This window comes from Schistocerca serialis, chromosome 7 (genome assembly GCF_023864345.2).
Source record: "Schistocerca serialis cubense isolate TAMUIC-IGC-003099 chromosome 7, iqSchSeri2.2, whole genome shotgun sequence".
Taxonomy (NCBI): Eukaryota; Metazoa; Arthropoda; class Insecta; order Orthoptera; family Acrididae; genus Schistocerca; species Schistocerca serialis.
In genome coordinates, this window is record NC_064644.1 from 418,007,460 (window position 1) to 418,035,208 (window position 27,749).

A 27,749-nucleotide genomic window follows, 5' to 3' on the forward strand; every position below is an offset into this window, starting at 1 on the left:
TTGTTCACGCAGAGGTTATCTGTTTCCACTGGATAAAACGGTAATACGAAAGAAAGACACTACAAATAATTTTCACAAACAAGTACCACTATCACAAATACATATAATTTTCAGAGGAAACATTTCCACACATCAGTAGGCAAATTTTCAAAGAAGCAGCAGTCGAAGACAATGGATATTCTGTGTGTGAATACCGGATCAAACATTACGACGACAAAAAAAAATACCACGTCTCCACATAGTGCTATGCGTTTACGCTCGGTATAAAATAACGGCACTTCATATAATTTATTTGGCGCCCATTTGATAGCATTCACGATATACGGCTTGTTTTTACTACCGGTACTACACTGTGAAGTACACCGAACATTTCTGGTAGAAAAACCAGCAACTATTCTAGAAGCTTCAGACTTCACTTCATACGCGCATACATTTGATTTCACTGTACAAAACAGCAATACGAAAAAGACGCTACACATAATTTTTCACAAACAAGTTAAATTGTCGCCAATACACAAAATTTTCACAGGAAACATTTTTCAAACATCAGTAGGCATATTTTCAAAGAAGCAGCAGTGCTTTAGACTGTAAACAAGAATCAGCTGCTACCGATTTTCCAGTTCTGAGTTTTCATTGGTCGCTTGGTCGGAGCTGGGACGACGTGGTGGGGATAGTATCGTTTTGTTCTCGCGTCGACGGGTACATTCCAGAGATCTCTGGAATCGAAACGCTCCTGTATATATACGGTGCGCCGGTGTTTCCCGCCACTGAGATTTCGCACTCGCTGGTATTGGTTGTAGAGATTAGCGTCGTCTACACTTTTCGAACCTGTGAGGGTAAGTAAAAGTTTACGTGCAAGTGAGGAGTTAATCAATTTAGCGAAGTCAAAATGTAATTAATTTCTTGTTCTGTGTTTGCAGATGGATTTTTGCCCACTTCGAGCTCTGGTGGAGGAGCACTTGCCGATAGCAGATCATGGATCGAGAATTTTTTCCGATGATATGTTTATTCCAAGAAGTATTACTATGCCTTTACGGTCGCGATACCTGCGTTCGTGGCGTCATCAGCCAATTCGTCGTAGCGGAAAATCACACATAAGAAAGTGGAAAGGAGGATTCGAGGTAAAGACTTAATCGGGAAACTTATATTTGCATGTTGGTGCAGCGAAATAGGGCGGCGTCTGTTGCTGTTTGAAACTATTGTAACTTTCGCATGTTCGTCTGCCTTTTATACTATATATTCTCAATTTCAATTTGACACTCTTGACAGCTTTTAGCATTGTTTAACGTTGACACGCGTATTGCAACGCGTTCATCTAGTACAACAATAGAACATTTCTCGATGCCAAATTTGCCCGCATCTCGTGGTCGTGCGGTAGCGTTCTCGCTTCCCACGCCCGGGTTCGATTCCCGGCGGGGTCAGGGATTTTCTCTGCCTCGTGATGGCTGGGTGTTGTGTGCTGTCCTTAGGTTAGTTAGGTTTAAGTAGTTCTAAGTTCTAGGGGACTGATGACCATAGCTGTTAAGTCCCATAGTGCTCAGAGCCATTTTTTTGATGCCAAATTGCCAAAACAACCTTCGTGTGTTCGGTACTAAGAAATAAGTCTCTGTTGCTGATATAACCCCGTTTCATTACTGTTAAAGGACAGTTAGGTGATTGGTGTTACACTTCGACACACGCTCCAACATAATGTGCCACACCTCCCATAACAAGAATAATCAAGGTGATGCAGTAAAAGTTTAACTGTGTTTCCTATATCTGCCGTTGTGCAACCTGAAAAACAGCAAGGATCATGAACGCTTTCGGTTCATCGCCTATCTGAGACTTTGAAATCTATCGTTTTCAGTGGCACTCTCTCTGATGAGAATGTAGAAACCTACCACCCTATGTCAGCAACAGGAAAAACTGTAGTAACTAGCTGTTTGCTCTGCCCTCATACATTACAATGTAGTTCTCAGTGAGGAATCATCTTCCACTACAGTGGTCACTTAACCATGTGATTGTAGGTGACAGGTACCGCTATGGTAGTGTCTAAAAAGAATATGTAAACATTTGCTGCACCGTAGTTGACCAGCATTCACATATCTTCAGCAGACTTGCATCTAAGTCTGTTGCAGGGATGTGAGCCATGAGTGGGGGGGGAATGGATAGTGGGCAGGACATTTCTCATTTCAGAGCATGACGAGAAGTAGTTCAAACCCTTGCGGAGAATGTAATTCAGTTGCTCCTGTCCTCGGTGATACTGAGTTACGAGGGGAATGCTACTCTGTGGCCAGATGGTGCGACTTTAGAACATGATGGGTGACTAGAAAGGTGAAGCACGGGAGATTTGTTTTTGTAGAAGTTGGGGAAGATAATTACGATCTGTGAAGGCCTCACTGAGATTCTTGGTATATTTTGAGAAGCGCTGCTCGTCACTGGATGTGACGGTCATGGTGGATAGGTGCTACGGAAGGAGCTTCTTGGTATGGAACAGTTGGCAGCTATTGGAGGTATTGTTGGTGTTTGGTAGGTTTGATCTGCAGAGATATACTGGTGTAACCATCTTTGAGATGGAGGTCAACATGTACGAAGGTGGCTTGTTGGGTTGGGTAGGATCAGATAAAGTGAATGGGGGAGAAGGTGTTGAGGTTCTGGAGGAACGTGGGTGGGGTGCCCTCACCCTCGATCCAGATCACGAAGATGTCCTCAATGCCTCTGAACCAGGTGAGGGGTTTAGGATTCTGGTCACTTAGGATGATTCCTCTAGATGGCACATGAATAGGTTGTCATAGGATGGTGCTATGCGGGTGCCCATAATCGTCAACCAGATTTGTTCATAGGTAATGCCTTCAAAGGAGAAGTAATTGTGGGTGAGGATATTTGGTTATGGTGCCTAGGAAGGAGGTAGTAGGTTTGGAATCCATCAGGTGTTGGGAGATGTAGTATTCAGTAGCAGTAAAGCAATGAGCATTAGGGAGTTAGTGTAAGGGAGATGGTGCCAGAAGTGTCGAATGGGGTACCATGTGCTCAAGCAACAGGAACTGTGGAGAGTCAGTGGAAGAAGTGGTTGATATCTTTTATATAGCAGGATAGGTTGTGGGTAGTAGGCTGAGGGTGTTGGTCCACGAGAGCTGAGATTCTCTCAATGGGGGTATAGTAACTGGCCACAATGGGGCATTTGGGGTGGTTGGGTTTATGGACTTCAGGAAGCACATAGAAGCTAGGTGTTTGGGGTGTGGTAGGGGTAAGAAGAGAATATGGGGAGAGGTTCTGAGATGGGCCTAATGATTTGAGAAGAGACTGGAGATCCTGCTGGATTTCTAGAGTGGGTCAATGTGGCAGGGTTTGTAGGTGGACGTATCTGACAGCTTGCGAAGTCTTTGTGCCAGGTAATAATTGTGGTTCAAAGCAACAGTGGTGGAGCCTTGCCTCACCATCATTCCCCAAATAACTCAAAATGCAAACTAACCTTAGATCCGCTGAAAGAACCTCAGTACATCACCTAACAACTGATCCTGACCTTATAATCCTAACTGCTGACAAAGGGTCCACCATTATTTTTTTGAACCGCAAACGTTACCTGGCAGAAGAACTCCGCCAGCGGTCTGATGCATCCACCTACAAACCCTGCCATTGTGACCCCATTCCAGAAATCCAGCAGGATCTCCAGTGTCTCCTCAAATCCTCAGGTCCATCCCAGAACCTCTCTCTGGAATCCATCCCTCCCCTCACCCCTACCACTCCCTGAACTTGTATCTTCTGCATGCTTCCTAAAGTCCATAAACCCAACCACTCAGGACATCCCATTGTGGCTGGTTGCTGTGTCCCCACTGAGAGAATGTCTGCTCTTGTAGACCAACAGCCTATAACCCGCAACCCATCCTCCTATATAAAAGGTACCAACCATTTCCTCCACTGACTCTCAACGTTCCTGCTGCCTAACCACACGGTGCCACCTATTCGTGGGCCATTGAGAGGAATGCTTCCTAAACACCCAGAATCCTAAACCCCTCACCTGGTGCAGATTCATTGATGACATCTTTATGATCTGGATCTAGGGTGAGGACACACTACTCACGTTCCAGAGAACCTCCACACCTTCTCCGCCATTCACTTCACCTGGTCCTACTCAACCCAACGAGCCACCTTCCTAGATGCTGACCTCCACCTCAAAGGTGCTACATCAGTACCTCTGTTCATATCAAAGCTACCAGCAATACCTCCACTTCGACAGCTTCCACGTGCCCCATACTAAATTCCATACAGCCTATCCACCTGTGGCCGTCACCTCCGCAGTGATGAGCGGTCCCTCTTGAAATACATTGCGGGTCACACTGAGGCCTTTACAGTCCATAAATTCCCTTCCAACCTTGTACAAAAACAAATATCTCATGCCTTATCTTTTCAGTCATCCACCACCTCCCAAAGCCCCACTGTCCGGCCACAAAGGAAGATTCCCTTTGTAACACAGTATCACCCAGAACTGGCGCAACTGAATTACTTTCTCCACCGGGGTTTCGACTACATCTCGTCATGTCCGAGCCTACACAATATCCTCGTCCATCACTGCAAAACACCTGCTCCCAACCCCTTGCCTCGTGGCTCATATCCCTGCAATAGACCTAAATGCAAGACCTTTCCCATACATCCTCCCACCACCACCTACTCCAGTCCAGTCACAAACATCAACTATCCCATCAAAGGCAAAGTTACCCGTAAAACCAGTCATGTGATGTACAAGCTAAGCGGCAACCACTGTGCTGCATTCTATGTAGGCATGACAACCAACAAGCTGTCTGTGCACAAGGATGGCAACCGACAAACTGTGGCCAAGAAACAACTGGACTGCCCTGTTGCTGAGCATGCCATCCAACGTGACATTCTTCATTTCAATAACTGCTTCACAGCCTGTGACATATAGAGCCTTCCCACAGCCAGCTTTTCTGAATTGTGCAGGTTGGAACTTTCCGTGCAAAAAAATCCTACATTTCCCTGTTCCTGTTCCAACAGTACACAGCCCTCTATTCCACCAACCCACCCAGTCTTTTTACATCTATCCATTTCTGCTACCTCCCCCCCCCCCTCCCCTGCCCAATGTATAACCTCCCAATTGCATCTAGCTACCCTACCCTCTCTCCACTGTGTCCCTGCATGCTCCCCAGCAGCACATTACCAACCCCCACCCCTAACCTTGTATCCCTCCCCACCCCAGCCTCCTACTCACCCTCACCCAGTTGCCTCTCCCATCATTTGTTGTTGCTGCTGCTGTTGCTCATAGTCTGGCTTCAGCTGCCAGAGACTGTGGTCATGTGTGTGTGACCCCAGCACTTTGTGTTCACTGCCCTCAACCTTTGATGGTTCGCCATTTCCTGACGGAATGCCCTTTTTTAATCACTTATGTTCTCTTTAAGTTTGCCTCTCCCTCCTCAGTTCTGACATTGGCATGTTTGTATGCCCTAAAACAAAACAAATCGAAACAATGTGTGTGCGCACACGGGCTCGTCATCTATTTTTGACAAAGGCTTTGTTGGCCAAGAGCATAATTTATGGTGAGTAGCAACTATTCTTTTCTTTTCAAAAATACCATAACCATCCACAGTTATGCACACACACACACACACACATATCATTTATCGGAGCCATTCTCAAGCGATGATCTTTCACAACTGATTTTTATTTTCCAAAATTTTTCTGTCATACTAACCTAGTCCTGCCAGTTACTAACATAACAAAGTCAAAATCAACTAAGTCTGTCAGGTCTTTCTTAACGGATGATATTTCGTATATGCGGCAGTTTATGTTAATTTCCGACTTTTCCATTGGGTTTTCCAAAACTTTTTGTTTATACGAACCTAGTCATCAGAATAACAAACACAGCAAAAAAGAAAAAATCAACCAAATTGGTCAAGATGTTCTCAGGTGGTGATCTTGCATACATGTGGCAGTTAAATTTTATTTATAATGGCATCAGTTTTTGAGGGTTCATTATGGCCTCATTCCATGGTCAAATAGTCATGGTTCACATGCTCTTACAGAACCTAGTAGATTACATTAAATAGCTAAACATTAAGTTTATTATCAGTTGAGTTTGTGAATGAGAACGGCTCAGTGAAGTATCTGAAGTGGAACAGTTCTCACCATATCTCTCATTGTTATTGTATCTACATAATGTAGTACCATAGCGGAAAGTGTTAGTTTGAAATTATTTTTTGATGTGTGTGCATGTGCCAACTACAGTTCGTTGTTCATTTGCTAGAGCTGTGTATTGGGATTCATACTTCACTTATCCCTACTTCATCCAGCTCCTTCACTAGGAATACATAAAGTTTACCTTGTGAACATCTGAGTATCCAATTACTGAGTGCTTGCTATGCAAAGTGGACCACTTGGAACCTCTCTCCTTTTTAAAGTAGCTGCATGTTTTAAATATTTTATGATTTTTATGAATCATTCCTAAGATTTTTTAAAATATCATGTTTGCTTTTAGGTGTAACTGTTTTATTGCAGTGCTGTAGTTTCATCTTTTGTGCCATTTTTAAGGGTAAGGATTATGTTATCTTTCTGCATAAAATAAGGTAATAATAACAGTATTGTACAGCTGTGTTGCTCGTGGTGGTAATAAAGCCTGTTATTGTTGTTGTTTGTAGCATGAGTAGTTTTGTTAGTTGCATGCAGGTTGAAGTCTGTCATCGTGATCATGTAAATAAAAAACATATTCTTGTCATTGATAACAAACAGCGACACTATTACTCTCAAGAATGATACTTGTTATAATAACATTATTTTAACCTGTTCCTATGATATAATATAACCACACATATTATGCTTCAAAATAACAACTTTTGAGTTGAAACTGCAATTGTACAATAAAACATTTAACGCTGAAAATAAATGTGATGTTATTTTTAAAATGTATAAAAGCTGTGGACCTGTATTACAAGAAGTAAATGGACATTGCTAAACTGATACAGAGTATAACTTACTGTCGTTGGCAAGCTAGTTTGTAGCCAGCCCACGCTTACTTTCCATATTAAAGCCATTCTTTTGTCAATGTGGGGGCGTGTTGTATGCCCCATCAAAGGTAAAATATCTACATGGAAGAATGATTTCTGTATTTCTTGAACACTTTCTTCTATGAAAAAATATCAGTAACTGAATTCGGCCAAGTAATGCAAATTTGACTGACAGTCTGCAGTTAAATAATAATATGAGGAGGAAAAAAAATTAAGCCATTTGCAGATGTAAACCCTCCGTACAAAACAATATACTGTATGCAATTTTTGTTAGGATTTTATGTTGACAGTTGTTTCTTTTGTAGGTAAATCTTGATGTCCAGCATTTCAAACCTGATGAAGTATCAGTGAAGATTAGAGATGATTTTATTGTAATTGAGGGTAATCATGAGGAACGTCAAGACCAACATGGTTTCATATCAAGACAGTTTACCCGTCGTTATAAATTGCCTGAAAATACTGACATAGATGCTGTAACATCAAAGTTATCATCAGATGGTGTTCTCACCATTAAAGCACCCAAAAAGGTATGTATGTACCTCAGTGTACATTCTTTTGACATAAAATTCATAGGGCAAGCATTGTGATTAAAGCAAAATTGATTTTTTATTTCACTTCTAATATATCGATCATCTGTTTACAAGCGGAGTTCGTGGTTAAATTTTGCACAGATATCTGCTTTAGGTCCTCAGAACAGTGCTATGAAATTGGACAGACATTGTTACCTTTTCTGCCAGTTGCTAAACTAGGAGTGCCTGGGGAGACAGAAGCACATAATGAAGTTGTTGAGACTTCCTTCGTTGATAGTGAACAAGATAAGGGTTCTTGGAGACAAGTTATGTTGTTAGTTACACAGTCCCTCTTGCAACTGCTGTGGTGTAGATACCCTCTTGTTCAAAAATTTGGTGTCATTTTCAAAATTTTGCAGGTGTTGAAATGCAAGAAAGGCAATGTTTAGAAGTGTCTGTAGCAACAATGGTGCAGGGATGGGACAACCTTAATCAAGACAGAGATGACAGAAAGGGTGGCATTTGCATTGAGGAGGAATACACACTAAAAAGTGGTAGTAATAGTATTAGAGCAAGTGGCAGTGATGTAACTGTTCCAGAAATTGGACATATTGTAATGGCTATACCAGCAGGGAATGAGAAGCTTTTAGCTTTATATATCGATCTTTGGAGGGGAAAAAAGTGCTTCAGTAGTTTAGAGATAGAAGAATCTGTTAGGCACAAGCCCCAGTGAGTCGACATGAAAGGAGCACTATTCACCAAACATTCGACTTAGACTGGCACAAATTAGAAAATAGTTGTTCAGCCGTAGAAAATCTTTTGGACCAAAACATGGTACAGAAAAGCAGTATTGGATTGAAGTGCTGTATCACGTAATCAAAGTAGTCTTTTCTCATGGAAAGAGGTTTAGCTTTGAGTGGTGATTGTGATCTAGAGATTGTCAATGTGGCAATTTTTTTGGGTGTCTCATAGAATTTTTGGCGAAGTTCTGTCCACTTGTGATAGAGAATTTAAGTGCAATTGAAATGTCTCAACAAGGAGGAAACCACATAGTTCATTACCTGTTACATGATGTTCAGAACGAGTAAGTTGAAATAGCTGGATACTTTATTTGCTGAATTATTTTAACAGAAGTAAAACATAGTAAATGTTTTTGTTATGGTTGAGTTGACTCCCAGTGAAGTGTGAAGAGAGCAAAATGCGTTTATACTGAGCTAGATGAAACACCAGAAGAAAGTTTAAACTTCAGCTCAGAGGAAAATTTTAAACTAAATGTTATCAGTGTTATTCTAGACACAGTTGCAGGAAACCTAATTACAAAGTATGCTGAATAGGTAACGTGATGGACACATTGATTCCTTATGGAACTACATAAGCCTAAATGATTCTACGCTATCACAGCACATAGAGAACATGGCATCTTTGAGCAGTGTTTAGACTGGATCAGATGTACTTTCCGTTCCAATTGAACCATAGTGAGGAGGTCCTCCAGGATGTAGCACATGTCAGAAGAACAAGATATACAATAAATATTTAAAATAGGAGCAAATTTGCTAATGTACCTTCCACACACCCCAAGTGGAATGATTGTCATAGATGTGAAAAGAGTCAAAAAAGTTTTTAAACATATTTTTATTTATAAGGTAATAAACACTGAATAGAAGAATCATTTTACAACACTTATTTACAATCTTTGGATTACTGCACTGAATTTGTACAGAAATTAGATTGTACTAATATTCACATTGTTTTTTATATTATTAGTAAAATGTATGCACAAGCATGCACCCCCCCCCCCCCCTCTGCCTACTACACACACACACACACACACACACACACACACACACAAACAGACTCACCCCAATTGTTTCTACTAAGAAATTCATCAATGGAGTAGAAAGAGTTGACCACAAATAAATCCTTTAGGCTCCTCTTAAACTGAAGTTTATGGCTACTGGCAAATTATTGAAAATTTGTGTACCTGAATAATGGACACCTTTCTGGACCATTTAAGTGACATTAAATCTTTGTGAAGGTTACATGTAGTATTGATCCCATGAACTGAGCTGTTGGTTTGAAAAAGAGATATATTTTTAACAATATACAGGGTGAAAGTTTTTTTTTACAAACATTCGATATGCAGACCATGAGTGACCCGGTAGACATCAATACGGTAATTGAATTCTTGCCATACCTGTCCCAGCATCGCACTGTCAACTGTGGCAGTCTCTTCCCGTATTCTCTCCAGAGCTCTGCTACATCACGTGGTAGAGGCAGCACATACACCAGATCTTTAATGAGTCCCCACAGATTAAAGTCACATGGAGTGAGATCTAGTAATCGAGGAGGCCATTTCACGAAACAGCGATACATCTTCTGTAGCATGGGCAATCCATCGATGCGGAAGCTCCGTGTTCAGGTACCCACGAACTTCGTGATGAAAATGGGGTGGAGTACCATCCTGCTAGAAGATGAATGGAGAGTCTGTTTGCATCCGAGGCATCAGTCATTGCTGCAACTTGTCCAATTAGGTATATCCAGTGATAGTGCGCTCAGCGAAGAAGAATGGCCTGTACAGTTTTAGACGTGACAAGGCACAAAGAACATTTACTTTTGAGGAATCACGCTCGAATTCAATGCATTCGTGTGGATGCTTTGTACCCCAGATTCAACAGTTGTGCTTGTTCATTTTCCCATTAGTGAGAAAAGTGGCTTCATCACTAATTTAAGCGATCAATAATGCCTTCCTCATTCAGTTGTTGCAACTGTGAACAAAACTCAAAATGCTTGCCTTTGTCGTTATCATTGAGTTTCTGCACTAGCTCCAATTTGAATGGTTTCATAAACAGCTTCTGTCGCAGGGCTTTCCACACTGTTATTGGAGCCATTTCGATTTCACGGGATCTGCAACGCTCCAATTTCTTTGGACTCCTTATGAATGTCCCTCATATGTGCTCCAAATTCGCTTCACTCATACTGGGACGTCAGCTTCTCTTTACCAGGCACAAGCAACCCGTCATAACGAATTTGTTGTGCCAGTGGTAAATGGCCTTCCTTGTTGGTGGCTTCTTACCATACTTGGTTCTAAACATTCTGTGAACAGCTGTAGCACACTTGTTTTTATTTTCCAATCTCCAACACACAGAAAGCTCACTCTGCTCTTGAACTTGCCACGTTTGCAACTAGCACCGACTATCAGCAAATTACCAAACTACACTGTGGCGGTATAAATGAAAAAAAAAAAACTTTCAGGGTTTCTCTTCAAAATGACATATGTATGATATCTGTACAACGTTTGGTTCTTGTGGAATAAATAATTGAAAGTGTTCCCAGACTTTATGTACACCCCATATATTGGGAAGAAGCAGTAATATTCCTAGTTCCCTAAACAGGCCTGAGCCGGATGTTCGTAAGCAGAGTGTGAAAGAAGAGACTTTACAGTTAAAAAAAAGATTCATGCCGCTAGTTTTGGGTCTGGCTTGTTTAGCCACTTCCCTCTATGTGCCCTCTCAATGCTCCTCATAACTGCAGTTTTAATAACGTGTTTCCAGATGTAATGGTAGCCTTATGGATTTTCTGCTTTTCGCCTGTTACTGTTGTACAAGCACAGCGGTCACGGGACATTCTTTGAGAACCACTACGGGGCAAGAGCAGCTTGTTGAATTAACTATGATCACAATAGTCAGAATGAGGCTGCTCATTAGATTACACTGGAATAAAAAAAAAAGACACATCTGAAGAAGCTAGAAAGAAAGTATAGATTTGTAAAGTATAGACTTTATGTAAAGTGTGAGCATTAATTTTTTTTAAAAAAAAGGTGTTATTTGATTATTTTGTGCATTAAAATTTTTCAGGCTTTATCTAAACATCAAATGTTAAAAAGTAAAAAAATTGGGAAGGGGCCTAAGAACACTTAACTGGGGCCTGAAAATCCAGTGCCGGCCCTGCTCACTGTCTGGACTACAATTGAGTTCTCCTCGAATCAAGGCAACTTGTACACATGACAACACTGTACAAAAACACCTGAAGAGTAGATCAGCCAACAAAATATTGTTTGCTAAAGGAAACTGTCAACTCTTCCAAGGAACTTCAAAACATACCATGAATTAATTACAGTATGAGAACCTCAGAAATAATTAATGTCTCATGGTTAGGGTTCACAGTTGTGTAGAATTTTTTGAAAGACATTGTGTTCGACATTGACTGTAGAAAATTATTTATATCACTTCACTACTACTATTTCGACCTTTGGGCCATTATTCAGTGGTACTGCAAATGCTAGGACATATACAAAACATAAAGCTCAGGGCCTATATATATAGTCACACAGACACACTGTCACTTACATTTTACTTCAACACATTTCAGATTTTTGAAATACTGAGACATGTATACATGTCATCGTCAAAGTTGAGCAGTAACATCAAATGATGCAAAACTCTGTTAATTGTGAAATGATGTAAATTGTGTAACCTTTTGCCAGTGTTACCATACTTAACACAAATCACTATAAATTGATATTCTAAGACACTATTTACACGTAAACAGAGGCCATTGGTGTAAAAATAAATTCTTCAATCATATTTTCTGTGCTTATCAGAGATGGCATATTACAGAGATAACACTTGTAAGCTTAATATCAATGTCATTTTACATCTCTTGACAATATACAGTTTCTATGTGATAATCTACATCTACATCTACATCCATACTCCGCAAGCCACCTGACGGTGTGTGGCGGAGGGTACCCTGAGTACTTCTATCGGCTCTCCCTTCTATTCCAGTCTCGTATTGTTCGTGGAAAGAAGGATTGTCGGTATGCTTCTGTGTGGGCTCTAATCTCTCTGATTTTATCCTCATGGTCTCTTCGCGAGATATACGTAGGAGGGAGCAATATACTGCTTGACTCCTCGGTGAAGGTATGTTCTCGAAACTTCGACAAAAGCCCGTACCGAGCTACTGAGTGTCTCTCCTGCAGAGTCTTCCACTGGAGTTTATCTATCATCTCCGTAACGCTTTCGCGATTACTAAATGATCCTGTAACGAAGCGCACTGCTCTCCGTTGGCTCTTCTCTATCTCTTCTATCAACCCTATCTGGTACGGATCCCACACTGCTGAGCAGTATTCAAGCAGTGGGCGAACAAGCTTACTGTAACCTGCTTCCTTTGTTTTCGGATTGCATTTCCTTAGGATTCTTCCAGTGAATCTCGGTCTGGCATCTGCTCTACCGACGATCAACTTTATATGATCATTCCATTTTAAATCACTCCTAATGTTACTCCCAGATAATTTATGGAATTAACTGCTTCCAGTTGCTGACCTGCTATTTTGTAGCTAAATGATATGGGATCTATCTTTCTATGTATTGGCAGCACATTACACTTGTCTACATTGGGATTCAATTGCCATTCCCTGCACCATGCGTCAATTCGCTGCAGATCCTCCTGCATTTCAGTACAATTTTCCATTGTTACAACCTCTCGGTACACCACAGCATCATCTGCAAAAAGCCTCAGTGAACTTTCGATGTCATCCACAAGGTCATTTACGTATATTGTGAATAGCAATGGTTCTACAACACTCCCCTGCGGCACACCTGAAATCACTCTTACTTTGGAAGACTTCTCTCCATTGAGAATAACATGCTGCGTTCTGTTATCTAGGAACTCTTCAATCCAATCACACAATTGGTCTGATAGTCCATATGCTCTTACTTTGTTCATTAAACGACTTTGGGGAACTGTATCGAACGCCTTGCAGAAGTCAAGAAACACGGCATCCACCTGTGAACCCGTGTCTATGGCCCTCTGAGTCTCGTGGACGAATAGCGCGAGCTGGGTTTCACACGACCGTCTTTTTCGAAACCCATGCTGATTCCTACAGAGTAGATTTCTAGTCTCCAGAAAAGTCATTATACTCTAACATAATACGTGTTCCAAAATTCTACAACTGATCGACGTTAGAGATATAGGTCTATAGTTCTGCACATCTGTTCGACGTCCCTTCTTGAAAACGGGGATGACCTGTGCCCTTTTCCAATCCTTTGGAATACAGTCATAAGATACAATGGGGGCAGGATATGAAAATTTATTTATAACAGAGGACTGTGAGTATACATATACTTGTTTAATGATCAAACTGATTTAAGAAATAGAAGTTTTTTATGTGACTTCCAGTCCTTTTATAAAAGTAACATTGCGTAAGGGCACATGACCTTTTCCTATTAAATGTAGGTATACTGGCCTAACATTTTGTAGATATGTCTGTTCCTTTATTTTACTATATGTTTGATGCTTAGGATGTAATTATTAAATAACATCAGAGACTGATACGTGCTACCATTTTTATTTTCATCTTTATCTTGTATTTAGAATTTTTTATCTTACATGATATATTAGCTCTTCATAAATTCTGTGTATCAAGTTTTGTAAGTGTTTCTAAAGTTTTCTCCTGCCTTGCAATTTTATCTTTGGACCGGATTTTGTCTAATCTATTTTAGTAGTGCATCATAATATGGTTCAATAACTTCTTACATTGTTGTTACTAATATTTTAAGTACATTGGTTTTGTATTATTACATTTACATGTGGTTCCTATGTAATTACATTATTTTTCCGATGTTAGAGATCAGTAAAAAGACATACCCTGTTTTTATGAGGGTGACATTTTGTTACATGAGTTCTCAATTTGTTGTCCCGCACTCTAGGCTGTTTTCACAGGCAAGCATTTTGTGCCTTCTGTACTTCTCCATCTGTGATGTTTAAGATTACTATTCCTAGGTTCTGCATGAGCACCCAAGTCACTGTGAGACCTTTGCAACTTATGACTATATCATCACATAGAAAGCTTTATACTGTCAAAAGATGTAAAAGGATGTTACGATATGAAGCTTGTAGTTGTTATCACTGGAATGTACTATTTGTGATAAGTGCACAAAAAGATATTACTTGTGAATGTATTTAGATGCCAGCAGCCTCGGTTTACATCTAAACAGTGTGTTAGGACATTCGTTTATAATGTTTGTGTTAAGGATGTTCACACTGGCAACTGTTTGTGTAATTTACATCTTTGCACAATGACCAGAACATCGCCCTTATTTGGTGTTACTATATTTCTGCAGTGAAAAGACTTAGCTTTGACGATGACGTGTACACAGGTCTGAAGATTTTAAAAGTCTGACATTTACTGAAGCAGAATGTGATACTGTTTTCACTTTTTTTTTTTTTTAAATGTACTACTGTATGATGGCCTGTTTGTACGACTCCTCATTTTTTTAAACATTCTACTGTCTGATGGCCTGTTTGTGCAACTCCATATATAAGCCCTGTGCTTCATGTTTAGGATATCTTTTAGCTTCTGCAGTACCATTTGATAATAGTCCAAATGCCAAAATTGCAATAGTGAAGTGAAATAAATAATTTTATTCAGTAAATGGCAAATATGATGTGCTGAAAAAAATCTTAAATAATGTTGCTGCTCATTGGTTTGTTACAGGCACCCTTAAAAGACTCAACTGAGCGTGTAGTGCCTATTGTCCAGACAAATAAACCAGCTGTCACAAAAGCAGGACATGAGAATCCAGATGATAAGCAGGTCCAGACAAATAAACCAACTGTCACAAAAGCAGGACATGAGAATCCAGATGATAAGCAGGAGAAAATGGAAGCATAAATAATTAACTTTATGTGAAGTATTACTCCATTTGAAAGATTCCATTTTCTGGAATAAAAAGACTGATTGTACTTTTCATTATTTACCTTTTTATGTATTTCTTCTACTGCAACTGTAAGACTGGCTTCACCAGATTTGAGTAATGTACTTTTTTAAGAACATTTTATGAATAAAGCACAGATAATTAAAGAGAGTGTTATTTTTTATTTTCTCTGTTACACTTATTGGGCATATTAAAAGCAGGAAGAGAGAACTTCAAAACTGAAACCTGTTCATGACATTTTACTTGTAACAAAATTATTTAAGAAGAAATTTTCAGTGACTCGCTTTAAATAATTGACACACAAATATTTCTGAAAGGAATTTACACACAAAAGAAACATTTTTGTACTATCAAATATCTTCAGTTGTATCAGTACAGGACATTACTTAAGAGTACAAAGTAGGTAGGAAATAACAGGAAGATTTCTTAAAATTTTCTTTGGTTTAGTGTGACACTGAACTGAACTGTCTGAAGAGAGCAATTACCAAAATGCATAGACTTTTGTTTTGTCAGAATTCATGGTAGACATCTTAACTGAATCTAATGTGAAAATAAACATTTTCTCTATTTAGAAATACTACTTTTTGGCAATTCTAAATGTGAATGTTGTTTTCTATCCAACTACTAATGTTCTCAAGATTGATTTTTTTTTAAATTTTTTATGAGGTAAAACTTTTATTCGTGTAAATAACCTAAAAAGTCATATATGCCTAGAGCCATAAGAAAAATAAATCTATTATGCTTACCTATTATAGACTCATAAGTAAAACTTAACAAGTGGTGAAACTGCATTGAAACTCAACACCTGAGGAACCTGGGGTGAAGTTCTTTTGTGAACAAACATTTGTAAAGGCAGCAAGAATGTGACTGAACAAACACAGCAACACTGTGACACAGTCAATGCAGCAACAATTATTATAACAGTCTAGTATTGGTATGAAGAAATGATTGCAGTGTCTGTATGTTAACTTATGAATTAGTCCTGGAGGCCACAAATGTTGAGGGGAAAGTTCCTGTAGATTAAATACAGGATTAAAGGAAACCACTCACCAAAAAGCAGCAGGGTCCTTGATAGGCACCCTCTGGATCATCAAATGATAACTCCGAAAGTAGCAAAGTTTCTTTTGTGTTTGCCAAACGGCAGCTCAATGCTTCTGCTTTTTGAGGACTTGTATCCTGTACTCCTCATGTAGGCCACAGTTCTGTTTGTTGCATCAGGCACTTGAAATCATTACAGTTGTTACTGTGAAAATGTTGCACATTTAAACTGGGTGAATTGAAGAAATTTAGCTTGGATGTTTTATGAATGTATCTCAGAAATTTTAAGTGGAAAAATAATCATTGCCAAGGCTAGCAGAGTTTATAAAATTCTGAAAGGACATCTGATAAACAGTATTTGTGGTCACCATGATAAGACACAAGGTGGTTAGCCAGTTCTTACTATTAAAGAAGAAGAGGCTTTACTGATGGGACTTCTCAGTTGTGAAAACTGGGAATTTTTGCTTTCTGCGATGGATGTATTCTTTCCAGATCCAAACTCCAAATCAGTATGAATGGGTGCTAGTTCAGTACTGCTCCAAGAAAACAATTAAACACAACATCAGAAAAGTTCTTACAAAATACCAAGGACTACTTACATTCCTGCACAGAAATGAGTCTTTTTTGGTGTCACCAGTAATTAATGACGATGACACAATCGAAACCTGACAATGCCAGTAGTTGCTGGAAAGGGTAATTTTTCTTTTGATGTTGACATTTCAGGGTTTATTGTTCAGTGATCATGTTTTTTGTGTGTTTCTTTGGAATTTCATAACAACTTCAGGTGAAACACACTTAGTCGAATAATATAGTTAATCGAGCTAGATAGTCAACAACTTGCAAACAGTTAGGGATGGGTTTAACACATTTTGAAACTAATGAAAAAAAGAGTACTATTGTCGAGAATCAGGGTTTTCACCCTGACTAGAACCGCACCTGAGTGACACAGCTCGTAATGGTTGCTTCAGTGTGTTGCTAGAGCGGATTGTGAGTCTTGAATGAAGCCAATGGTGACATCAGCACCCAAAGTGAGCTAGGTATGGTCAAACTGAATGTTATAAAGATGGTCTAGTGTAGTCTGTTGTTGCCCCCGGGGGTAGTGAACGTTGACTGAGTAATGATGTACAAAGAATAACGTGGGAGTGCATGTGAGAACAGAGTATGGACAAACGTACAGAAACATCAAACACATCACACATTATTACTCATAATACCATGCGGGAAAACCGTTGGCGCTCATAACAGCGTCTCAGAATGGATAAATACAGATCATGTATGATTTTTAAGGGAATCTTATACCATTCTTCCTGCAAAATAATGGCAAGTTATCCTAATGTTGATGGAGGTGGATAGCAATCACACACCACAAAGGATCAATAATATTGAGATCTGATGACAGGGGTGGGCAGGTGAGATGCGACACTTCATCCAAGTGCTCACAAAAACCAGTTCTGGACGATGTGAATTTTGTTAACAGGAGCCCTGTCATCTTGGAACACTGCATCTCCAATGGGGAACCAATATTGTTCCACTGGATGGAGCTGATCAGCCACAATGGTCACATAATCCTTGGCTGTAATGCAGCCTTGCAGAGTAACCACTGGGTCCATGGAACATCTCAATATGGCTGCCAAAATCAGCATCGAACCCACATCATGTTTCACTCTTCGATCATCACATGAGATGATGTACACCAGTCGTAAACTCTATCAGAAGTTGGAAACAGTGCAAAACAAGACTCAAACGACGAATTGACGTCCTTCTATTGCTCCGTAGCCTATGTTTCCTGACACTGGCATGAGGTTATTCTGTTACAGTAATTTGCATTACTGCAAATGAGTGGTTTTGAAATTCCAGCTCGCCATGCAGTTTGCAGCTTATGGAACTTTCTTCGTGTTATTTTCGTGTTGACAGAGTTCGCAAGTGTGAATTCAGTTCTGCAGTGACTTTTGCAATTGTTACCTTCTTACTTATCGTCACATTCTCTCAATGTTCTTCTGTCACAATCACTAAAACGTACACTGGTATCCAAAATTAAAGTAGCAAGTTTTTGCAAGGTTGCGTTTATTTTGCAACAAAACAGTACTAACAGGTGATAGTAAAGTAGAAACGATGTAAAGAGTACATAACATAAACAACTGCAACATGTGTAACGATAGACGAAAATGTTCTTCATTTTTCCAACTTAACGGATTTGCACACACATTCCGACAACTGATTAATGTGTTCAGTATGGGGTACGACCACCTCTGACAACAATACAAGCCTGACAACGATGGAGAATGCTATGAATGATATTACCAGTCTCATGTTGGGGCAGTAACTCGCATTCTTTCTCCAGAGCTGCTCACAAATGTTGGAGAGTGATTGGTGGATGCTGACGTGATGCAACCTGTCTCCCTAGTGCATCCCTGACATGCTCTATGGGATTCAAATCAGGAGAGCGAGCAGGCCACGCCATGCATGCAATATCTTCTATTTCAAGAAAACGTCAATCTTCTGTGCTAGGAGGTCGAGCATAATCGTCCATAGTTACGAAGTCTGGGTCCACTGCACCTTGCAACAACCACACATGATTTTCCAAGATCTCTTCACTATACCTGTCAGCATTTAAACCTTGCTGATTCACCCACACAATTTCATGAAAGGAGATTCGAGTGGTCCTTGCCCACACCATTATAGATCCTCTTCGTTATCAGTTCTTTCTACAATGTTTGGGACTCGAAATCCTGTTCCACATTCCCTCCAGATGTGAATCCGTCTAGAAACACTCACCAGACCAAATCGGGACTCATCCGTGAAAAGAATATTGGCCCACTGTTCGACCGTCCAGGTAGCATGTTGACGACTCCACTCTAGACGTTCCCTCCTGTGAAGAAGCGTCAGAGATACACATACAGCAGTCTCCGACACCAAAGGCCACTCTGCCGAAGCCTTCTGTACACAGTTTGTGTTCAATGATGGCTCAAGGTCAGATGCCAGTTGCCGTGCAGTGCTGAGACGGTACCGTCGTGCCCTTACAACCAAATGACGACCCTCTCTTTCGGATGTCGAACATGTTCAGCCCTCCACTGGCCTTTAGGATACAGTTTCAGTCTGTATAAACTGTCGCCACATACGATAAGCAACAGAACGATTCACATTAAGCTATCGAGCCACAGAAGTTTGCAGCTTTCCTGCTTCCATTCTTCCTATGGCCCCCACTGCACTTCTCTATGCCATACTGCACCGTCTGTGACTGTGTACACAGTGATTGTGGATGTGGGACTAGGTGGCAAACCCTACCCCCTTTGATATGTGTGCTGACGTCATCGATGCCGTGGTTGCTCGTTGACCGTAATTCCATCTTCCGTGTAGAACATCTACTGACAGTGTGTATGATTACATCGTGGATTAGACACAGGACGTGGATAAAACGGTTTGTTACTTTAATTTTGGACACCAGTGTACTTTCGTCCGCGTTGTGACTTAGTGATGGATGTTTTTTCGCTTTCTCTGTATGTGGTTTAAATCTTCTATCAGGTGTCTCTTGGAGCAACAAACACTTCGACTGCCTTGGTTATGGAAGCACCCACTACACGAGCACCAACAATTTGCTCGTGTAATGTGTTCACAGTTTTTCGAACACTTGCAAGATACTGAGCACATGCAACAGGTGCCACTTGTGGTCAAATACAACAGAGAAATCTACAGCTGTAATCTACGTTTATGTTCAGGCATGCATTTCTCGCAGTGTTGCCACATTTTTGAGCAACCCCTGTATAATGAGACTAGATATCAATGATGAAAGCACGCCGTGGACGGTAGGACGGAATCATCGGCAAGTCGAAGGATAGAGTGTCAATGAGCGAGGAGTCAGTGGAAACGATGTAGGTTGTATATAGGAGGCCAGCCTCGTGACTGAAGCCTAATTAGGTGACGAATATTTTAACACATCACCGTGCCAGGCATGACCGACACTTACAGGAATCAGTGCTACAAGATTTTTTTTTTTTTCTTTTAGCCACTCACGGTACAGAATCAACGCAATGCGTGTTCTGCTGGACAGTCCTAGGTTCGGGACTGATGGGCGCGGACCGCAGAGGGAACATCTAGAACAGCAGCGGACCGAGAATGGAACGGCAACGCTCCAGCAGATCACAATGAGCGGGAGAGCACCACAGGGGGAATGCCAAGTACCACAGACGGGATTCCAAACGCTCCAGACCGAAGATGGAACATCCAGGAGTGTGTCTGGCGGCCGCGGACCGCAAAGAGAACACCCAGGACTGCAGTGAACGGAAAAGGGAACGGCAATGCTCCACAAGGTCGCAGCGAGCGGACGCGGACCACAGAGGGAGCGCCTGGTGAAAGAGGAAGGCCACAGGCATAAATACTGGACCAGGTCCACTCGATAAGTTCATTCCCACTCAGGCTGCGGAGAGTTAAGCATCGCTGTTGTCGCTGTTGGCACTCGAGATGTCGGGTCGTGGAAGGGGACGCAAAGCTGCTGCCTTGGCGGAGCTGCTGCTCACGCTAGCAGGAACATCCGGCAAGAAGAAGAGGAAGACTGCAGCGCAGTGCTTTCGCTGCCAAAAGCTTGACCACTTCGCCAAGCACTGCAGCGGCACAGTTGCGTGCTTGAAGTGTGTGCAAGCACATGACACACGCGACTGCAAGAAGCAGGACGCCCCCTGCACCTGCGTCAACTGCGGCGGCGCACATGCGGCGAACGCCCGTTCCTGCGCCTACAGGAGAAATTGGCGCGGACTGGAGAAGAAGACGCAGAAGCAAGTGACCACCACACACGAAGAGGTGGTCTCTTGCACAGAAGACGTCGTCCACAGGCGTCTAAATGATGGTGTACAAGAAGCCATGTCCGCCTTCAAATCCGCCATGGCGGAAGAGAGGGCAGCCATGTTGGCGGAACTGGGCGAGAGGCTCGGCGTCAGATTGCTGTGCTGACGCAGGAACTTCGCTCAGCCAAAGAAGACTCCGCCACAAGAGAAGACACCGCCACCCAGACGACTCCTGCACGAGAGAACGAGTTCGCAACGGTGGCCACGCAGACCGACGAGCCTGCCGAAGGGGAGCCGACACAGCACAAGAACAAGGACACCGAAGCAGCTGCACAAGGAGAAGAAGAGTGGGAAGAAGTCCCATTCCTCCCGCTTCCAGACACGTACAGTGCTGTAACAAAGAAGATCGCTGGCTCGCTTCGAGACGGCACATACCCCCACCACGAGAACCCCTATCCTTTCGTTCCACCAAACCATCTTAAACCTCCACTCCCACATCAACCACTTGGCTATCCAGAAGGCCTTATTGGTCTTTCCAGGGCGGATTTCAATCTGATTGATTCCTACCCTATCTTCACAGAATGGCAGATGCGCTGTATAATCATTTCTCTGGTTAACGGAGAATATGACAAAGCAGGATACGTTACGCACGATATCCCCCTCAGCAACGAGTAAGAAGAAAAAGAAAAATCGTCACATCGACAAGCACAAGAAATATATCATCGGCACACCTTGCCAGTCCAGATATAACCAACAGTCCAGAAAGAAGATTCAACAAGATTCTCAGGGGAGTAAAGGCCAACAGGCCACAAACTTCCTCTCGAACTTCCTCACAGTGAGGAAAGTCATAAAGGAGCAGCAACTCGATGAGTAGGTTCTAGCTGAGCAGCGGAGGCGCGCGCATATCTGGTGAAGCGCGCTACCTGCTCTAGGCGTGAAGAAGAGCTGCGAAGCCGTGTTCTGACTGTGACGCAACGCTAGTGCAAATTGTCGTGTGTCATTATCACGACTCTGCAAATTTGTCGTGTTCTCTAGCGTCACAGTATGGGCAGAAACGCACAGAAGAAGAAGAAGACAGTCGTTGAGAAGAAGCTGCTGACGCCGCAACCCAGTAGGATTGCGGACGGAAGCGTGAAGAACATCATGTAGCTGTCCCCCCTCTGTACATCCAGTGCAGTAGAGGGTCGTGGACAGAGATATATGATGTTATAGGCAGCTGCTGCAGCGAAGAGGTTGGCGTCGAGTCACTTGACTCAGGCGCTATCATTCAACTGCAGGCAGCGAGTGCGGCTGACCACCGCGCACTGATAAGCGCTGTGGCCGCCCACATTGTGGATCCACCCAGTGTGGAGAAGACGACCGCGCCAAGACAGCGCGAGAAGCAATCCAAGGCCCTGATCAGGGGGCTGCCTTGGATTTTCGACGAGGAGACAGTCCAGGAAGGGCTGACACGAGCAAGATACCCGGGTGCAACTATTAAGCTGCACAACCGGACGAACAGGAAGAAGCCGCCGTTGTTCATCGTCGTAGTGGGTACTGCGACGGACGGCGGCGACATCTTCGGGTTAAGGAAGCTTCTACGCTTCCCTGTGACAGCAGAAGCTCTCCCCCTGGGCATGGACCCTGAGCCACAGTGCTACAGGTGCCAGGCCGAGGGACATGTGGACAAATACTGCCGCAACTCAGCGCGGTGCGTGAAGTACGCTGGCGCACACGACACCCACGCATGTGACAGACGAAGAGAAGCAGCGCCCACCTGTGCTCGCTGCGGCGGGCCACACATGGCCAATTGGCGTGGTTGCCCGGCTTTCACCGGTGGTGGCTGCCCTGGCGAACAGGCACAACCTTAAGCCCTCGGCACACGGACCGTGCATCTGAGCGTTGAGCGTGCAGAGTTTCTGACGTCGCAGCATGGAATAACACGCTCGCGAGTCTTCCCGAACGTGCAGAGCAGTATCTGGCATGTCAGATATTCTGAGCATGCGTCTGAGCATTGACCAATGACATGGCGCAACGCCACCTACGTCACAAGCACGCCGTCTCCCTTCAGTACAGAGTTGTGGGCGCCATATTGGCATTCATTTCAAGCCTATATGTGTGTACGTCGTTCTGAGCACCAGCAAATTCAGAATTACTGCAAAACCCGTTGTTAACTGTGTGATTCGTTCCAATAAAATAATGAGAAACATCATATTCGTGGCAAGAGAATTATTATGACTTTCGTATAATGAGAGTAGGCTATTTGAAGGCAGCGACACACTGGAGATCCACCCAAAACGCAGTGTTCTTGGTGTTATAATTAAATTTCAGTTTCTAACATATCTACGATTAAGGTTTCTAGCGAGCGGTAAGACACTACGATTAGAATCTGCATGTTTGATATTTGTTTAGCGTAATGAATAGCGTCACTGTCTCTCAGTTCGTAATTTCGTAGAGGCGGTGGTTCGCATCCGGACACAACCAATTTTTTTCCCTAACATTCGCGTTTTTATTACGTTGTGATACTTTATTATTAGTTTAATATAAGTATAGACTATAATATTTGATGTTATGTAAATACAAGTTCACCTTTTTTTTGAGAGGTGACTTTGTTCGATTGACTTCATCTAAAAGGCAGTTTACGCTACTTGTATAAAGATATTTTGCTCCTTCTTCTTTTACGGTTCGTAATTCACGTATTGCAAAGATTCTGCTACTGGGTAGGAACAGTGATCAAGTAAAACTGACCTTGGGGTTTTACTAAAATGTGGGAATGATGAAATAATGTTTATCTTATGTGGAGAAGTATTCCAAATTTGTAACGCACTGTTTGTAACGGAACTTTTCTATGCCTGTGTCCTTATTGATTGGACATGGTACTTTCCTTTTCGTGGACGATGGAAGAAATGTGCATTTTAATAGAGCTAACGTGGGAATTTTACGCGCTCCCGTTGAGTAAACAGTGTGATTAACGAACTCGAAACATCCCTCAGCTGTCGCTGGAGTGCGTTGCGATCGCGTGTACCACGTTGGGGTCCACGTATCTAGAGATGGGTCGAACTCGTTCATTCCCGTGAACTACTTCATTCATTTCACTCTTTGCCGTGAAGCGTTCAAATGAAGTAGTTCATTCATGAAGTACGGAAGCCTGGCGAAGTTGCCCAGTTCGCCGCTCAGCTGCGGCTACTTTCGCTTCGCCTCGCTCGTACAATAAAACTTCGTAATACTTCATAATTTTACCAACAGATGGCCGAACTATGCAGTAACGTGCACGCAACGTTTTGCGCTCTTATAGCGTCTGAGTAAAATAGAGCATGGTCGAAGGGGACAAAGGAAAGATAAACAGAGAAGCCTGTCACATATAAGGAAGGTATTACATTTAATCTTGCTCTACATTTTCTCACGGAGCGCCCAAAAAAGTCTTTATCTGCCAAATGAAACATTATTTGTTGTATTCATGGACTGAAAACTAGGGCTACCAACGAAATGCACCCCAATTTTATGTTCCTTTTAAAATTTAATCCAAAATAGAATGAGTATGTTTACCACTGTCACAAAGTCTATATACCTACATTTAGTAATTATTCAGAAGCTTTCCTGTAGATTTTATTTTTGTTGAGGATAATAACCCTCCAGATTCAAAACGTTAACTGTCACCTGTAATCATAGGTACGATTTCAGGTAAAATCCCTCTTTCAGTGTTATTAACAAACATTTATTTTCATGTCGGCTGTGCATGCTCACACAGCCAGCCTCTTTGTTTGTACCTTTAATATTCATTTGTCTGCAAGCACTGCCAACGGTAGGCTACCCGTAAACGTGAAGTTTAACCAGGCCGCCACAACCGCACGAGTGGTCGACTGTGAAGAGCGGACAAATTGAACGGCTGGCCGGCGGCCATTAGAGTGGTAAACTGACGCGCGGAGTTCGAATGTTTATACATCGCTTTTGGTTATAAAATGCCTTCCCTTGAGTTACGTCACAAACATAATGCCTCATTTAAATACGTTACTACAATATACTTTTTAATTTATTAACAAACAACAACTAGTCACTGTTTATGAATTTATCTTACGTTCTACATGGCATCTGCCGTAGCAAACAGTTATGTACTGGAGCCCTAGAATTTTTCGTAGTTCATTTACGATAGATGTACGCAAAATGCATCAAAATACTCGAAGATTTGCCCACTATATTAATAGACATTTTCTGACTCTACCTTGCTTTAGATTTTTATGACGAGAAGTGCGTTATACATGGCATAGTGCTTTGGCAACTCACCACCAAATTATCAAGTTTCAACCTAACCTAGACCATGAAAACACTACCGATCAGCCTTCTTTCTTCAAAATGATCAGAATATATAAAATAGTATTCTGTCGGTCGGAAATCTTGCCTCCTGACAGCGTGTAACCATTTTTGAAACAGCTGCGGTTTTGAGAAAGGAAACCTGCAAATAGATGCACAGACATTACGCTAATACCGTGTTACAAAAACATGTATTAAGCAAGTGCACTGACATACAAAACACCTTAAAATATTCACATACCTGTGAAATGTAATATTCGTTCCTTTCTCGAATTTATTTGTACAATTAATCGCTGCACAACTCTTCACCATTGTACTTCTTTTGATTGGAACATACAGACAGTAGAATTACGAGTAACAAATACTGTATGTACGCCCCAACAAATATACAAAGTTGAATCAGGGTCTTCATAAACGACAATACTACACAATACATCAGACTACAACCACTATAATGGCGTCCAGCCGAAGGTTCAAATTATCCCGCGACCGCAGCGCCATCAGGAGTCTAGTTATTTTTTACAAGGTCTTTGAGTTTAACTGCACAAATAGTCACGGGTAATGATGTCAGCACTGCAGGAAGCAACTGACGCTGCTTTCCCCTCGCCCCTCACTGCCACAACCCCTCGTAAAATTATTATCGTTCCCAACAAACACCGTTCGATTCGTCGACAGGCAGTAGAGGGAGGACTGAAGTGAAGTGACGTAGCGCCGATGTAGTGGGAGAGGGGAAGAGAGTTAGTGAACTAGAAAGAAGTGTGGAGTGTGCTATCTGTGAAGAGTTTGAAGTACCAGTTCATTGAAATTGAGTGGTTAGTTCACACTTCACTGGAGTGAAGCGTTCATTTGAACGACTCATTCACAAGCTGCCCATCACTACACGTACCGTATGCACTAGTCGTATCATTCCTGAGCTGACAGCAGCACGTTGATCTTGGCACGCTCAACGTTAACGTTCGGCAGCACGGTCCGTGTGCCGACGGCTTTAGAGACAACGACGGAGGCGCCGCAAGTGCCGCCGTAAAAAGACGGAGCCGGAAGGTGAGAAGACAGCTCCCACTGCCAACAGGCGCTCCAGTGAGAGTGGGGCGTGGGACCGGCCGCCGACGGCGGCTGAGCAGGCGCTGCAGGTACAGGAGATGCACGCCATGCTGGCCACCGCGGCGGATGAGGCGATTGCGGCCTTCAAAGCCGCCACGGAAGAGCCTTCAGGGCCACCCTCACCTCAGAGATGACGGAGGCATGCAACCTGCTGCGGCAGCTGCGCTCGCAGATGGTCCGAGACATCCGGGCAGATGCAGCAGGTGGAGAAGAGACGTCAGCCGCCGCTCCCCCGGCGGAGCAGCTGGCGGCAGGACACACCGAAGAGGAAGAAGACGGAACGCGCCGCACCGACACCAAAGCCCATCGGCTCCGAGCAGCTCTGCTCCGACGAGTGGGCAAGCGTTGCGATAAGGACGCTCGAGGACTTGGGCTACGTCATCCACAACACGGGGATGACGCAGCGCCGGCCGAAGTGGCCGTGCGGTTAAAGGCGCTGCAGTCTGGAACCGCAAGACCGCTACGGTCGCAGGTTCGAATCCTGCCTCGGGCATGGATGTTTGTGATGTCCTTAGGTTAGTTAGGTTTAACTAGTTCTAAGTTCTAGGGGACTCATGACCTCAGCAGTTGAGTCCCATAGTGCTCAGAGCCATTTTGATGACGCAGCCACGGCCTTCATTGGGCCTCTCTGCACGGCTGACAAGCGAAGAGTGGTGCTGCTACGCGGCCACTCATCTCCGAGCACTTGGCTACGACGCGCGCCCGCCTGACGCCGATGGATGACCTGGACCCTAGCCCGCGCGATGTCATCACTGACAGGGTGGTAGGGGCTCTCACAACTCAAATTACAGCACTCTGTGCCGCAGCACCGTCTAGGACTGGTCTCTTATGACGAAACTTGGCATGACACGATATACGATTGCACGATACCCGCTTCTAACATAACCTACCCTTGCATGAGCTATTGCAGTCAGCAAGACATCCGCTACTGCTCTTACTACCCGACCTAACTATCACAGAGGTTTTTTTCCCTTGGCACTTACCTTGGGACTTTTTTCCCTCTGCCATTAAAACCGCTACCCTTCGTTCGATTTTAGACCCAATCTATCACCAAATGGCTAACCTTAGCCAGAGGTATGCAAACATCGCAGTACCCACATCCTGCGACACCTCACTTAAGTGAAAACTAACCCTCATGCAGAGATGGCAGCAGACCTATGAGGTCCATTCAAGTTCTAAGGCCTCCGATTTTTTTTTCTCTGGACTGGAAAGAGATAGAAACATGCGCATTGTTTTAAAATGAGGCCGCGTTCATTGTCAATACGTCCCAGAGATGGCAGCACCGTACGGCAGATGGAATTTTACCGCCAGCGGCGAGAATGAGAA

The 27,749-nt window shown here is 42.8% G+C and overlaps 1 protein-coding gene across 2 annotated transcripts; it reads left to right on the forward strand.

Moving 5' to 3' along the window:
* The first annotated feature begins 716 nt into the window (after positions 1 to 716).
* Positions 717 to 15,365, forward strand: LOC126412702 (alpha-crystallin A chain-like). Of its 2 annotated transcripts, XM_050082419.1 has the most exons (5): positions 717 to 836; positions 921 to 1,121; positions 7,301 to 7,522; positions 15,000 to 15,098; positions 15,159 to 15,365. In XM_050082419.1, exons 2-5 carry the CDS (start codon positions 921 to 923, stop codon positions 15,174 to 15,176), a joined length of 540 nt encoding a protein of 179 aa, XP_049938376.1. In that variant the 5' UTR covers positions 717 to 836; the 3' UTR covers positions 15,177 to 15,365. The 2 variants fall into 2 exon arrangements, with proteins under 2 accessions (XP_049938376.1, XP_049938375.1); XM_050082418.1 differs by having other exon boundaries at positions 15,000 to 15,365.
* Positions 15,366 to 27,749: the final 12,384 nt, after the last annotated feature.

What these genes read in the sequence shown, in the direction of transcription:
- LOC126412702 (XM_050082418.1), top strand. Translation starts at nt 921, where the DNA reads ATGGATTTTTGCCCACTTCGAGCTCTGGTGGAGGAGCACTTGCCGATA. An exon ending in AGTGGAAAGGAGGATTCGAG is followed by an intron (nt 1,122 to 7,300) that starts GTAAAGACTTAA and finishes TTTCTTTTGTAG; the next exon opens with GTAAATCTTGATGTCCAGCA. An exon ending in CCATTAAAGCACCCAAAAAG is followed by an intron (nt 7,523 to 14,999) that starts GTATGTATGTAC and finishes GGTTTGTTACAG; the next exon opens with GCACCCTTAAAAGACTCAAC.